At 34.5% G+C, this 16,253-nt stretch overlaps 1 protein-coding gene across 9 annotated transcripts in view; it reads left to right on the forward strand.

Moving 5' to 3' along the window:
• RUFY3 (RUN and FYVE domain containing 3) overlaps positions 1–16,253 on the forward strand; it is a 68,104-nt gene that overhangs the window by 29,759 nt on the left and 22,092 nt on the right. For all 9 annotated transcript variants that reach the window (XR_005649149.1, XR_005649150.1, XM_039845378.1 and 6 more), the window contains exons 2-7: positions 10,688–10,861; positions 11,690–11,807; positions 12,625–12,726; positions 13,354–13,477; positions 14,897–14,958; positions 16,161–16,226. Coding sequence is in view for 7 of the 9 variants with exons in the window: in XM_039845378.1 (XP_039701312.1) it covers positions 10,688–10,861; positions 11,690–11,807; positions 12,625–12,726; positions 13,354–13,477; positions 14,897–14,958; positions 16,161–16,226 (646 nt within the window). In the remaining 2 variants the exon portion in view is untranslated. The remainder of the gene's footprint in view (positions 1–10,687; positions 10,862–11,689; positions 11,808–12,624; positions 12,727–13,353; positions 13,478–14,896; positions 14,959–16,160; positions 16,227–16,253) is intronic.

Genomic DNA, 16,253 nt, shown 5'->3' on the forward strand with positions numbered 1-16,253 from the left:
TGGCCTTTTCACTGACAACACCAGCTGCCTGCAGCCTCCTTTCCTGCCTTGTTCCTGTAACATCCCACTCAGAGCATTTACTCCCTTCCTCCCTTCCCCTGGGCCACCAGCACCACCCTTCACTGTAGATGAGAGCTCCAGGAGGTACACCTTGACAGCTTTTTGGCGGTCATTTCTCCATTCACTCAAGTCCTGAAGAACTTGGAGATTAAGGCTTTTACTTGTTCTCTAATTCTTGTGTGTTTATCTTCCCAGTTAAAGTACAAAATCCTGGAGAGCAGAGATTGTCTTAAATTTCTTGGTATCCAAATCAGACCTGGGATGGTCACTCTAGAAAAACTAAGGCAGTTTTCTCTCTCCAGCAATGCCGAATAATTTCTTCTTTAGCACTTCATTTTGAATGAGTAAATTATCCTGTGTTTCATCTCCTGCCCTATAATGAATGAAACTGTCTTTTTAGTACTTCTTTGATTCTGCTCTTCATACAACTAGTTATGTGTAATTCAATGAAAAAACAAATCAGTATTACCAGTTGATTGACAGTTCATAGACAAGAAAAAAAAAAGGATGGTGTTGATTCATTCAGTAAGTAGTGTTTATTATTATGTTAGCTACTATTATTATTAGTTACCAGGCGCCAGACAGATTTAAGGTTTCGATTTCTTTAATTGACTAGAAAAATGCTACATAAAAGCTAACAAATCTCTGCCCTTCTTAAGGAATTTTTTCCTACAATTCAACCTGGCAAAATTCCATTTTTAAATACAAAGTATTACTGCAAGAATCAATCCTACTGGGAGAGTCAGCCTTTTTCATTTTGTTTTTGCTGAAATTTTTGTAAATAATTATTATGGGTGAAATCAAAAAGGGAGATAAGATAAACTGTAACTAGCACATAAAAAATCCAGAAGATGTGAATTGTATCAATACTTCGGTATTTTAGTAGATTACCAGTCAAGTAGTATAAGATAATGTTGGCTGAGAACCTGTTTACAGAATAATCTTTCCAGAATGTAGTTTTGTTGTTGTTGTTGTTGTTGTTGTTAATCAGAATGAGAGAAGGAAAATGGCTTGTTAACTTTTTTGAGTCATTTCATCTTTGTCTTTTTTTTATATCATTTTCTACTTGTTTCATTTCAGTTATATGTAATCCAGCATTTTACTGTATTATATAACTTTGCATTTTTGTAAATGAGTACTTGTAGCAGTAATAAATATGAGTTATGGAGCATTATCTACACATAACACACATAGCAGCTCAGGGTCTGAGGAGAATCCTAGTTACAGACTCTGGGGAAGCTGATGGTGTATGAGGCTCAGATCTTTTCAGGAGATCTTCACTGCTGAGTTTCAATTCTATGTATTTGTTCTTATGGATATGTTATAACAATTTGCTTTTTAATGAATAAAATGTTCACACTGGCTTCCAGTCTCCTGAAAAATTGCTTTTTAAAACAACAAACTCTAGGAGGTTGCAGATTTGATCTGATAGCTTTGAGAGTTTTGTTTTTGCTTTAATGTTGGCAAGATCGAAGGTCTTTTGGTGAACTAATTTCTTATAGTGATGGTTGGTTTTACATTCAGTGTGTCTGTAGCTCCTAATAAAATGTGAAGTGGCTTCTTAGAATGGAATAGTATCATGCTTACAGTTAATTTATCATGCTTGATCAATTATCTCACATCTCATCTCATTATATGCTATTAATTTGTGTCTACAAGTTTTGAAACTCACTAGAAAATTATGAAGATTAAATTAAATAATAAAAAGCATGTAGTTTACTGTCTTTAGTTTCTCAATACATTTTGAATTGCTTTCTGTACTCATTACAAGTCTTTCGAACAGATTCTATAAATTAACAGTTGCCCAGATAATTACACATCTTTCTGAGCATTGAAATGGTTGGGACATTACTTGAACTAGGGAAATAATATAGCTTGTCAAATATTACCTGATCAAGATCGCTTACTGATTCCTTGAACTATTTGGGTGGGGCGGGGGCAGGGGCGGGGCTGTTCAGATTTGATGTCCATCATTTGGAAAAATGGAAGGAACATATCACAGATTTTTCTTAGCATCTAGCACTCTGCTATATAGTCATTCAATAAAGGTTTATTTTAAATTAAATAAAATAATACTTGCAATACTTACATTTATGAAAGACCATAATACTTTAATAACTCACAATTTTTGTTCTTAGTATATCCCAAGCATTTCTAAATAGTTAACATATGTGAACTTTTTTAATCTTCAAAATGCTATTATTATGTTATAGATGAAGAAAGTGAGGCCTACAGAGTAAGATATTTCTCAGTGGAAGACTTCTGAGCTATTAAAAAGGAACTGTTGATACACACAGCACCCTGAATGAATATTTAAAGAATTATGCTGAGTGAAAGAAAGCCAATTAAAAATGTTACATACTATATGATTCCATTTATATAACATTCTTGAAATGACAAAACTATAGAAATGGATACTGGATTAGTAGTTGCCAAGCTGCATAATCCTCCCAGACTAATCATCCCCATACAAAGTTGTAGTCATACTGTTTCCCTGCTCAAAACCTACAGTGGTTCCCACTGCCTGTCTCATGAATATACAAGTCTAGTTTTAGAGACTTGTCATCTGACTCTAACCTCCCTGTGTTTTCCAGTTCTCCCCAGGAAAAACTCCTCATTCCATTCCTATTTCACCTCACTTTACATGCCCATTCTCCTCTTTTGGAATACTTTCTTCCATGTTTTCTGACTTTACATTTAGGGTCTGCCTCAAGTTCTACACTGAAATTTGTCATGCTTTTATTCATACTAATTTTGGTGTTGTCTCATTTGGAGCACTAGTGTACAATATTCCAGGAATTTAAACTAAGAGTAGAGATTATTCTTGGTTTTGTGTGTTTTGTCTGTTTGTTTTTTGTCATGTGTGAGGTTTATCCTACTTATAAGCTAAAAAATTAAGCTGTTACTGTTTCTTGAATACTGGCAAAAGACGCAAGACTCCTAGGTCAGAGACAGGACTTTATCACTCCTGACTCTGCAAGCAGCCTGTGCATCAACAGCTTTGTGTCAGTTCCTTTTGCACCTGGGAGACCCACCTGGGAGACACTGTGTGATTCGGCAGGATGCTCCACATCTGATGGGTAGTTTGTGTTACATCTGAGGAACACTGAGTTTGAGGAATCTATGTTTTTATAGGAAACAGTAGGAAAGTCTCATCTTTCACAGTTTTAGCTACATAAACAACCGTGAGAAATGGGCTGGGTAAGAGTGGTCAGGGCCTTGCAGTGTTGATACAACCCAGTAAACACCTGTAGTAGCGTGGAGGTCCAAGGAATATTGTCTCTCCCAATGTTCTACTGGTGAGATATAAGGAAATGAGGAATTCCCCCAGTGTCTCTCAGGGAATATGAGAGAGACAAAAAGATCTAACTTTTCTAGATCAGAGTTCTAGGTTCAGTGTTGCCCTTAACATTTAAATTATTTCTGTGGAATTGAGCAAAGCAAGGAACTCTTGGATTTGTACTTTTCATCTAAATGTCTTATGTTGCATCAGAACAAAGATTGACTGCTGTCTTAACTTCCAAGTGTTCCCAGACATCCTCTAGGTATTCTTCTGTGATGTGGTATTCTTGAGGAAAAGGTACCAGAAGAAGTTTGAGAAACTTTCCCCAACTAAAATTGATATTATAATATGGGACCTCAATGAAGGAGAAAGCAATGTGGTTTCATAGGGAACTCTTTTGGACAAGCTTGGATTATAAATGGACATCTTTTAAAGATTAGAGAAATGGATTCCTAAAAGAAAAACACTTTTTTCCCTCTACTACTCAAAATACTTCTGACACTAAATGTGTGGCAGTTTTCCCCTACCAACCAATTCTTCAACACCAATTCAATTCTGACACTGTCTGCGTGGGGTTAGTGCAGACTCCTCCGCAGGTTAAGGCTCAGTCCTACAAGATACTCTTTAATTCAGATGCTTTTCTCAAGTCCACGTAGTCACCTGTGCTTCTGACCAACCAGCTGTAAATCAGAGGTTTCTGTGACCCACACCTCAGATTTGATAATTAGCCATTATAGCTCACAGAACTCAGGAAGAGATTTTACTTACTAGATTACTGGTGTGTTACAAAAGAGTACAACTCAGGAACAGCCAGATGGAAGAGATGCATAGGCAAAGTATGTGGGAAGGGGCACTGAGCTTCCATGCCTTCTCAGGGCGTGTTCCCCTCCCAGCACCCCAGTGGGTCCACTAATCTAGAAGTTCTCAGCCCTTTTGGTTAGGATTTTTCTAGAGGCTTCATTATGTAGGCAAGATTGATTAAATCATAGCCATTGACAATTGAACTCCATCTCCAGCTCTTCCCTCCCTGGAGTTGGGATCATGGGGGCTTGGCTGAAGTTACCAACCCTCTAATCACGTGGCTACCAGCCCCCATCTTTAGGGGCTTTCTAGAAGTCATGAGAGAGAGAGGAGAGTGAGAGAGGGAAGTGAGAGGAGAGAGAGGGGAGAGGGAAGACGAGAGAGAAAAGAGAAGAAAAGAAAGAGGGAGGCGGGTGGAGAGGGAGAGATTGAGAGATTATATTATTTCACACTTGACCAAGAATAAGTAAGAGTATATAAAAGAATGTGGAACATTAAATCTTCAAATAAGCTCACCGATTTCAATGCTCATGCCAGTTAAAAGGGATTGTTATTATTATTATCATTAATGTTCAGAAGTAGAAGAAAATAACACTAGATTCTTATTGGAGACTAGCAGTTAAACTTTAACCTGAAGCAAGAGAAAGCAGAACCTCTTTTATTATTTTTAATTAGGGAATTTTTTTAGCATAGTAGCATAATAAACCCTAACATTTCCATCACCCATTCTTTTTTACTGGGTTATTTGTCTTGAGTTGTAAGAGTTATTTATACATTCTGGATCTCATAATCTAAGGATTTTTAAGACTATTGATTATTTTTAAATGAAAATTGAGTAAAAGTTCCTGATTCTCTTGTACAAATAAGTGTCATCAGACTAAATGGTGTTTTATTACGAGATCTTTTTAGTACTTAGATTAATTTCTTCCACTATCAAGGACAACCCATTTTATGCTTGATTTTATACTCTAAGAACTATTATAGCAAAAGTTCAATGTAGATTTATTAGGAATTGTTGGTCTCCAGTCATTCTGAACATGGAGTAAGCTTTCCTTTCTTTGTCTTTCGTCATTTTTAATGTCATATTAATACCCTTAGATATCGTTGGAAAATCTCTGTATGATGACTGTTTTGTTTCTCATATAAAAGTTTTGATCCATCAAAAACCAGGAAATTCTGAAGATTAACTGCTATTTTGCTACATATGAATTATTCCCACTTTACCAAGAATTGGGTACAATGAAACATACTTAATATTAACATAATGTTAAATATAACTTTTCCCTCAGTTATTCATAAAACACTTCAAGATTTGAAATGGACATTAGTTATTGATTGCACTATAAAGAGATAAAATGGAGTCTTGGTCAGATGATCGGTTTGCATGTCTGCGTGGCTCACTGTCACTGTTCACTATATGCCTTTGGGTTGACTTCTGTTACCAGCATGAACTAAATGAGCCATGTGACTCTGTAAAGTTTATTAAAATTTCCTCATGTGGAAATTAACAGTCTTCAAGAGATATAATGAAGACCCACACACTCTTAGAAGAACTTTGATTTGAAAACCAATTAGTATAGTTTATTATTGTAACTATAGTCATTTCTACAAAGTTTCCTTAGTCCACTACCCCTGCTGTGTTCCCACCAAGGTAATTTGCACCACCGTCAATCTAATCGCCAAAACTAGAAATGTGGAAGTTACTCTCCACTCTTTTCTCCTTCTTCCCTCACATCCAGGTGGTCATCAAGTCCTTAAATCCTGACATTCTTCTCTACACAGCACATACTGCTCTGGTTCCATCCCTTATTATTTCTCTCCTCAACTATTGCAGTAGACCCTTACGTGTTCCTCAGCTTTGAGTTCTTACACCTTTCTAATATGTTTTCCACAAGACTACTAAAATACTTCTTTAAAATTGAAATCTGTGACATCACACTTCACATTCAAATCTTTACCGACTTAAGGCACAATCCATACTCGTTAAACTAGGTCCTTAGCAATCTCTTCCTCACCTGTTTCCCTTATCTCACAACATTTGCTCACGTGCATCATAAACTTCTGGCATTTTTGTTTTATTTTTCTTAGTAAGCCATATTCTTTCATAGTTCTGTGCCTTTATACAAGCTCTGCCTTTCATCCACCTCACAGCTCTACTCTTTCCCCTTCCTTGCCTAATTTCTTTTTGTCTTTTAAGTTTTAACTCAAAAGTTTCATCTCCTGTTACCAAAATATATGGCACCTATTGATTTCTGTATATTAATTTTATACTCTGCTACCTCTGTGAATTATTATGTCTGTATAGATTTTAGTTTATTTGGTCTAATTTTCTAGGTGTAAAATCAGATTGTATGAGAGCAGTAATATTTGATTCACTCTTTCATACTTAATATGTCTCCAGTTTCTTCTCTAATTATATTTGTCTGCCACCCTCAGTGCAATGTTAAGTAATAACTATGTTAATGGATACTTCTTAATTTCCTTAAAATGCTATAGAGTGAATAAACATATTTTATAAGTTTAAAAAAGAAAACTTCATCCTCTGATAACTTATATACACATACATGCCAGGTCAAGTAGCTTTCCTCTCTGCATAGCCGCATAGTGTCCTGATTATACCTTTTTTAGTGTTCTTATTGCTTTGTGTTTGCAGTGTTTTTCACACTTTTTCAAAGTACACCAATGGATGAAGAAATTTTATTGGACTTACAGCCTGCCTGGTAACCTACATTAATATCACATCTACTGTCTTAGCCTTTAAAAAGATATAAAATTACATTTGATTCCATAAAATGGGTACTATATTTGGTTTAATATAAAAATTTATTCCGGAATAAAACTGACCTTTGTCAAAGATGATAAATGTCCTGAAATTTCAAGTGTTCTCTTTAAGCTACCTGTTTCATTCTCCAGACTTCTATATAACTCAAGTTTGATAAATTATAAATGCTTTGATATCAGAACTAGGTCTTTTAACTATGGATTCCCAATATTAAATACAGTATCTAACACCCAGTAGATGTTCAGTATTGAAAAAAATGAATGATTGAATGAACGAACGAACAAACGAACGAACCAAACAAAGTTCAGTTTGGGGATAAGAGTGTTAAATATTAGCATTGTGAAGGATTTAAACTTTAATAATTTTTATCATAGAAAAAGCATGACTAATCACATTATGAAAGTCATGCATTTTTAAAAACCATTTTCTGGCCTATATAACAGTTTTACTTAAATTTTATAGTTAAGCATATAAAATATACAGAAAAGATTGCATAAGTATTAAGTTCAGTGGATTTCCACACATTCAACAATTTCATGTAACTAATACCCACATCAAAAAACTATTGGCTCCTCAGAAGTCCCTTCGTGCTCTCATCTGGTTGTTGTAGCCCTTTTTAACAGCATATATTAGTTTTACAAAATCATTTTATACCTGAAAACAAATTGATTCAATACAAAATTTCTTATTCTGTGACAAATTAATGATTTAGTATTCATAACTAGTAACCATTATTACAAAATGGAAAAAAATTAATTTTTAGTACTAATTATTTTTAGTAGGTTAATATAGTACTAACCAGAAAACAATTAAAATTATTTCTAATGATCATACTCTTGTATACTATTCAATACAAAAATGTTAATAACATGCATATTGTAAGTGTTAATATATAATAACAATCAATATATAACTAATATTAATATAAATAATCATTTTAACTTATGCATTAATTAAACAGTTAATGAGCAGTAAATTCTTTTGTGCTCTTTTGTCAAGTTAGCCTGATTTTTGTTTGATTTTGTAAAATTTGTCAAGTTAGCCTGATTGTCAAGTTAGCCTGATTTTTGTTTGATTTTGTAAAATTTGTTTACAAAATTGTCAAGTTAGCCTGATTTTTGTCAGAATTGTCAAGTTAGCCTGATTTTTGTTTGATTTTGTAAAATTTGTTTAGAGTCATACTTCTCGAAGGGGAAGGAGCCTGATTTTTGTCTCCCAGGGGACATTTAACAATATCTGGAGATCTGGAGACATTTTTGGTTGTCATCATTGAAGGGTGCTGCTGACATCTAATGGGTAAAGGCCTGGGTTGCTGCTAAACTTAATTCACAGAACAGCCACACCACAAAAACTTATCTGTCCCAAAAGGTCAGTAGTGCTGGAGTAGAGAGTAATGATTTGTAAAGAATATGTGGCTTGTTTGTGTTTGATGTAGGTTACTTCAAATATGTTATAGAACCATACTAATGGACTTCAACGTATTTGGTATTTAATTTCCCTGGGTGTTAGTTCCATCTTTCTGTAGTTTATGCACCCCAGACTCCAACCAGATATCTGGAATGTTTCTGCTACTAATTACAAGGAGATGAGGCAATATAGAAGAGCTCTTGTAAATCCACTTCTGGAAAAATATCTTAAAGCGAGGTGTTTTGTACATACTTCAAATCCAGCTCTCCCTATGTGACAGGTTTTCCCTAGGTTGAAATCGCGTTATATGGTTTGACTAGCAGCATTGTTTAATTTTGTTATTAGATCCCTGAATTAATGATCTATAGGCTTGAGGCAGAGGGATTGGTTCCTTTCTGGCAGCCAGTTATCCAACTTCAACCACATTTTCTTGACATCTGTTGGGAGGCGTTAAATGGAGAATTCAGTAACTGTCCACATTCATGCATACCCACACTCCTCTGTCCTGTTTTTTTTTCCCCCAGTGATTATGAGAGGTCAGAAACACTACCATAAATGCTGGTAACAAAGTTGGAAATTAATATCTGATGAAGTTCTTCACTGCTGTTATTTGGGGGAGAGGGATTAGTTTTTGTTTTTGGTTTGTTTTTTCTGTGTCCCCTGTGAGCTTATTCTAATCTTGACAAGTTGATCTACCTTGAACAAAGAGAGCCACATTTGAGACATGGCTCTAAAATATGTTGGTGTTCAAGAAAAAATGAATGGCAATGTCTGTCAATTCTGACTTTTATAGTAAATTATTCTGTAAAAATATTACCTCAGAGAATACTACAACAAACCAAGATTTGTAAATTTGGAACTGTAAACCTACAAGTTCTTAAACTTAATGGAGAAGATTAGCTTTGAATTTGGCTATTCGATTCTGCTCATTTAACTGTGAAAGTAGATATAAATGAAAAACGTGAAGAAAATTACTTGGGGCAATTTGAATAAAATAATATCTGGTTTGTGTTGTGGCTTGTTTGTATTGGGGCATAGTTTTATTAGTACTTTTAGTCTTCCTAAGAAGAGGTAAAATAATTCATAGATCTCTAGGCCTTTTTCAGTTTCTTTAGAAATTTGACGTATTTGATGTTTAGGAAGATGCTCATATATAGTGGAAAAAGCATTAACTTTGATGTCAGATCCAGGTCCAAATTCTGTCACTTATGAACTTAACTGTTATGGGGCTGCTTTACCACCCAAAAAGAAGGAGCAGTACTTAAATGATAGAGTCACAAGAATTAAATAAGATAATCATGTAAAAGAATGGTCAGTGGGAGGGAAGGATAAACATTATTTGGAGTCATTGATTCATTTGTATGTGGATTATAGTGGTCATGAGCACAGGGTTTGGAGCTGAAGAAATAGGATCTAGACCCTGGCTCTATTGTGTATTACTAGCTGTGCCCAGGGCCCAGCTACTTTATTCTGTAACCCTCATTTTCCTTCCTTGAGAATTGGAGCTGTTGGTAATTGTCTTCTAGCATGTTGTAAGGAATAATTGAGATCATAATTGTAAGAAGCAGCTCACAGTATCTGATACAGGGTACACACCAGTAAATGAAGGTAATAAGTGTCTAGATTACTCTGAATTCTGTCAAATAAAATATGGTACTTAGTCCCTTTCCTTAAATAATTTGTCTGGTTGATGAGAACCACACACAGTATTCTAAATCTTAAAAAATTTGGGAGTTGAAAAAAAATATTAGGGAGGTGATTAAGTTCTAATACTGCATTCTACTAATAATGCTAATATTTTTAGTTCATTTAATGCTTTAAATAATGATGTTAATTAGCATGAGTACCAATAATAATGCAAATAGTATATTTGGAACAAAGTTCAAGTACTTTATCCTTTTTTTCTACATCAGTTTATTTTTTAGAGCACTTCACAAACTGTAGAGAATAAGAGGGGCCGAGCATGGGTAGAAGCAAACTAGTGTGAGGGTTGTACAATAGTGAGCTACTATGAGCGCCCAGGTTAGGGTGGTGGCAGAGGTGGTGGTGAAAATATTAAAAAGACTGTACTCAAAGCTTAAAATTTAATAAAATAAAAAATTTTTACTGTTTCATCAAGGATATTCTTAAGGGAAACTGACATCTTTTTTTTCCTAACAAGTACATGGCGGAGAAGATGACAACTAATAGTATAATTTGGTGCCACTGCCTTGATTTTTGCCAAGACACCAACTGTCTTACCCACCATTGCTTTTGCACCATTAATTCAAATGTCAACACAGAGAAATTATACTGATTTTTAAAATGCACTATTTCCAGTAACCAGGCATCATCCTCTTCCCCTTTGGATGCAGATCCTAATTATCTCATGGCTAACGAACGCATGAACCTGATGAACATGGCCAAGCTGAGTATCAAGGGCTTGATCGAATCAGCTCTGAACTTGGGGAGAACTCTGGACTCTGACTACGCACCTCTCCAGCAGTTCTTCGTGGTGATGGAGCATTGCCTGAAACATGGATTGAAAGGTAGGACTTGACCTGAAAATGCAAATGTGCATTCAGCTGTTTCCTGACAATGCATGCTCAAGAAGAAAAGCATTTTTTGTAGAGCCAAAGAATAAAAGGCTAGGATTAATATTAATCCCTTAGAATGCTACCTATATGGGTGCAGGAATATGGTTGACTTAGAGGACTTATAGGACTTAGAAAAACACCATATTAATGGAGTCTAAAGTATTAGATATACTTGTAATTAGGTATTACAAGTATGTAATTATAAGTCCAATATGGCAGTTCTGTTTGACAGGCTGGAAATAGGCCTAGAATGGGACGTGACTTTCCCACGATCACATAGTGAGTGGGGACAGAGCAAGTGTTAGAACTTTGACCTCCTCACTCTTGTTTCCATGCCCTTCTCACTTAACCATAAGCTTTTGAGTTCTGAACCTGGTCTTCTTCACCTTTGCTTCTTTTCCTTCTCTCTCTCCATTATTTGATAGCCCGTTTCTGGATTACATATTTTTTTCCATTGGACTGTTTTCTTCACTAGCGCCACACAGCTTTAAGTGCTGCTGTATTGTTCAAATGTTTCGTTATTTTATAGGGCTAGTTTACAAAGTCTTCCTGTAAGAGGAAGGGCCACGTCTTGGGAAAGCAGGGATTTTTTATTTTCATAAAATGTTACGTATTCTGAAAGCATGAATAATTTTAGAAATATCTGATAATCTAGAATTCGTTTTCTGAAAAGAGCATTGAATAGATGGGAGAAAGTTTTTTGTTTGTGGGGGGTGGGCAGAGGGCATGTTTATGTTGTAAAAAACATTAAAAAATACTGCTTTGTTTTTATCTCTTTAGCTAAGAAAACTTTTCTTGGACAGAATAAATCCTTCTGGGGGCCCCTAGAACTGGTAGAAAAACTTGTTCCAGAAGCTGCAGAGATAACAGCAAGTGTTAAAGATCTTCCAGGACTTAAGTAAGTTTCAGATTGAATTTGGTTAAAGAAAACATTTTTATTAACTGTCTCCTTGAAGAGGGAACTAAGACAATGATGACCATAATAACTGATTTCATAACAATTCCGAATGCATACTGTTGTTATGAATAGGCACTGTTATGTAGAATATTAAGAGAAATATGCTCATGAGGGATAATTATTAATCTGAGAGAGGTTGTCTTTATGTTAAAATACCAAACATTTCTTTATTTTTTAAAATCACTTGTGGGAATCAGTGAATTTCAAGAAAGTAGGTTAGGGGAGATGGCATGCTGGACTTGATTTAAGAAAAAGAATGTGTTCGATGGAATTTGAGAACCAAGATTAAAACAGTTGTCAAGTGAACCTCAGGAACTGACACCTGGAACCTGCCTTAGAAGTTAAAAAGGAGTGGTGATCACATTCCCAAATTAGATTGGTTTAATTGTAGAGTTTTAAGTGGCCTGTGTCCACACTATTATTATTTGGGTATTTTATGATCCATACTACATTTATGAGGATTTACTAATACTAATATGATGGAACATTTTCAGTTGAGCCTTCCAGAAGTCTTGCCTTCAAATTATAGTCTCATTAAGGTGTTACTTCTTCAACAGAGCATTTGTTCCAAACATATCCTCGGGGGGTCCTCTAGCCCATACAGAATTCCTCATGTGAGAATGTGGTGGGAGAAATTGTGAGGAGCACCTCAGTATACATGTCCAGCTGGGGCACCATTAGTAAGAGTAAGTGAATCTGTTCCACTGCGGCCCCTATTTCTGCTACTTTTAGTTGTTTGGTTTCTGTGTTTTTGTAGGACACCAGTAGGCAGAGGAAGAGCCTGGCTTCGATTGGCCTTAATGCAAAAGAAACTTTCAGAATATATGAAAGCTTTGATCAATAAGAAGGAGCTTCTCAGGTATGGTCATCTTGTTAAATTTTGTTCTTTTCTACATGACATAAGGTTGAATCATATAAATTTCCCAGTGTAGATCAGAAACAGTTGATTCATAACAAGTTTACGGAGTTCAACTGATAGCTCACAAACACTCAAGAATAGGTGTATTTAGTATTACGTGTATGCAGTCCGTCACTGTGGTATAATATCTAGTCCTTTATAGGACAGTCCAAAACATAACACCTCCAGAAAACAGGAAGGGCTTTTGATACCTTAGCATTTGCCCAAGTTCAATAAGTCAGAAATTTCTTAAATCAGGATAAAAATCTGTAAAGTAAAAAAATGGATTAATTGGTCTACATTAAAGTGAAGAACTTCTGTTCACAATACGTATATGTGGGAAAAGCATGAATATTCACTTTAATGAAAATACTTTTCTTTCAGCTGAACTGTTTATTATCTAGAGTCTATTCGTGTGCTTATAATCTAAATAAAGTATCCAAACCATCCTTTTTGTATTCTTTGTCATTGTTATCCTAGATGACTGATTTCAACCATGAGGCAAGCATTTTTCTCCTTGTCTCATGATTACAACATTGATTCTTGAGATTTTCTTACAATAGAGCATTCCATGGATTTCTCTTACAGCGAATTCTATGAACCAAATGCACTCATGATGGAAGAAGAAGGAGCCATAATTGCTGGTCTGTTGGTGGGTCTGAATGTCATTGATGCCAATTTCTGTATGAAAGGAGAAGATTTGGATTCTCAGGTATGAGAAAGATACTCAGTTACCAAGTATGTCACTCGGAGTTCTGTTTTCTTGGAAGCTGGATTTATCAGATTATACCAACCAAATTAGGAGAAATTCTGTAAATCATAAATAGAATTTTCATTACTCTTGATGTGAATATAAAAAATCAGTTTGTTTTACCTTCCATTTTGGCTCATTTATGCATTATGAATGTTTTTCAAATTCTTATCTTAACTGTGATCCATGTTAAAAATATTTTCACAGGCTAAAATATATACACAGGCTGAATACTGAAAGCCAGTATTAGGGGGAGGTATGTAAGGGGGTAGGAGGTCAATATATGGTGACAGAAAGAAATTTAACTTTGGGTGGTGAACACACAGTACAGTATACAGATGATGTATTATAGATTTGTACACTCAAAACGTATACAATTTAATTAACCAGTGTCACTCCAATAAATTTAATATAAATAAATAAATAAAAGCACATTTTAATGGAGAGAGAGAGAGTGGGTTGGGGGGAGGGACCAAGCAAGGGAGTGAGTGAGCAAGCGAGCAAGAAAGTATATCATGGTAGTTAACAGTGAATGCTCTGAAGCAAAACTGTTTAAGATTCTAGCTTCTTCGTTTTCTAGCCACATATATTTTATAGTTACTTAGTTTCTTGATGCTTCAGATTCCTTATCTGTAATATGGGGATACAAAAGACTATCTCAATCTATTTCATGGGGTTATTGTGAGGAATAAAAAAGGAGCTCATACATGTAATGCATTTAGAACAGGGCCTGGCACATATTCATTATCCAATAAATAAAGCTAGTGCTTTTACTGTAACTATTTCTCACCTATTATGTATGAAGTACTATGATTATTTTTGTTACTTTTTACTCTGAAAAAATGGAAAAGGAAATATGATATTCTGATGTAGATTTAAAAAAAAATAAGCTGAATGATAAAATAGCAATCTTGAAAAGTTTAAATATTCATCAATGAAAGTTTGGGAGAATAGATAGCTAAGTGTCACAGTGGCTGTCTTCAGGTGGTTGGGATGATGGATGTTTTGTATCTTTTCTGTTTATCTGTAATTTCTGAAACTTCTATAAAGGTATGTTGTTTTGTAATTATAATTTTCAAAAAGTTATAAGAGTAACTAGAGGTTCAGTAGCAGAATACTTTAAATAAGCAAAAGAGAAACATTAAACCTTAAATTTGTATTCTGTTGACTCTAATCTGATTTTCTAGTCCTATTGACTTAATCTTGATTCTTTACTTACAACACTTGTCAATTCTTGATTATAGTAAAACATTAAATTTCACCAAAAATTTCTAGTAATTGTCATGACTATATTAAGCATTTTGAGTGCCTAGAAAGAGACATTGTATTATGCCTTGAAAAAAGTATGTAACTTTTTATTCTGAAAATTCTCTTTTATAGGTTGGAGTTATAGACTTTTCAATGTATCTCAAGGATGGGAATAGCAGTAAAGGTAGTGAAGGGTATGTACAAAAAAAATTAGGTTTCTTTGTCTTTAATTTTTTTTTAATCATATTTAAAGTTTACAGCAATATTGCTTTTTCACAGATTTGCTAAAGGAATTTCTGAAACACGGCTTTAATAGAGTCTTGCCAAAACAGTCTGATTGTTGTGCGCCAAACTCTAAAAGAGTTTTTAGTTAAAGCGATTTTCCTGCTTATGTGGTTCAGGGGCAAACAAAACTAAATTTTTATAAGAGGAACCCAATGCTCTCTCTCTTCAAGTAGTATTTGAAAACACAGTCTTCTTGAGAACAACTGCATTCTAAGTTTGCATAAATTTGCACTATTAAATTTGTATCATAGGGTCACATAAAATGTTAGGGGGAGTGTATGGAAACTCTGCACTACTTTTACAACTCTTGTAAATCTAAAATTATTTCAAAATAATTAGTTTTGGATAAAATATTCATGTAGTATTTAGAAATTAGAGATCAAAAGCAAACTTTTTACCCTTTATATAAATTTAGCATTCAAAAGCGTAATTAGAAGTTTTTAACCTTGCACACTGAGCTAAGATATATCACTTGTTCTTTAAGTAGTTGTAGAGCTATGTGGCCATGATTTGTCTTCAGGTGAAATCTTTTTAACTATTGCCTTTTATAGATTAGTTACTTTCAAGAGTGAACTTGCCTTTTCCACACTTTATTTTCTCATGTAATAATAAACACTTGATCTTTATGAAGCCTTTTATACCGTTCATTTTGAAATTTAAATGACGTGTAAAGCCAAATATATAGCCTTTGAGAACAACTATTACTACACTAGAACAAGCTTAATTCAATTCCTGTGGCAAATGGGAAATTGTTATTGTAAATAATACTAGTGAAGCTTAAAAAATCTATTGATTGTGAGAAGAAAATGTTTATTCTTTGAATGCCTCTGATAGATTGTAACATTATACCTATAACCTAAGTTATTGAGGTGTGTAATCTATAAAAAGGGGTTTTTATATACGAAATGTTTTTTGTTTTTGTTTTTTTCACTTTGAAACCTCCAAGATTTCTTGTTGTTATGTCAGGGATTATACATCAGGTCTGTCTTCTGATTCAGTGTATTTATGCCACAATTTCTTTTCTGTGTTTTATGAAAAGATCAGGTGGTGGGAAATCTTGATATTTCTAACGTTATTTAACTTATATTTATTCCCCACCTCGCGCATCCAGAGATGGCCAGATTACTGCAATTCTGGATCAGAAGAACTATGTAGAAGAACTCAACAGACATCTGAAGTAAATAATGAATAATTATTATTACTT

Source organism: Pteropus medius, unplaced genomic scaffold, assembly GCF_902729225.1.
Source record: "Pteropus medius unplaced genomic scaffold, Ma_sr-lr_union100, whole genome shotgun sequence".
In the NCBI taxonomy this organism is placed as follows: Eukaryota; Metazoa; Chordata; class Mammalia; order Chiroptera; family Pteropodidae; genus Pteropus; species Pteropus medius.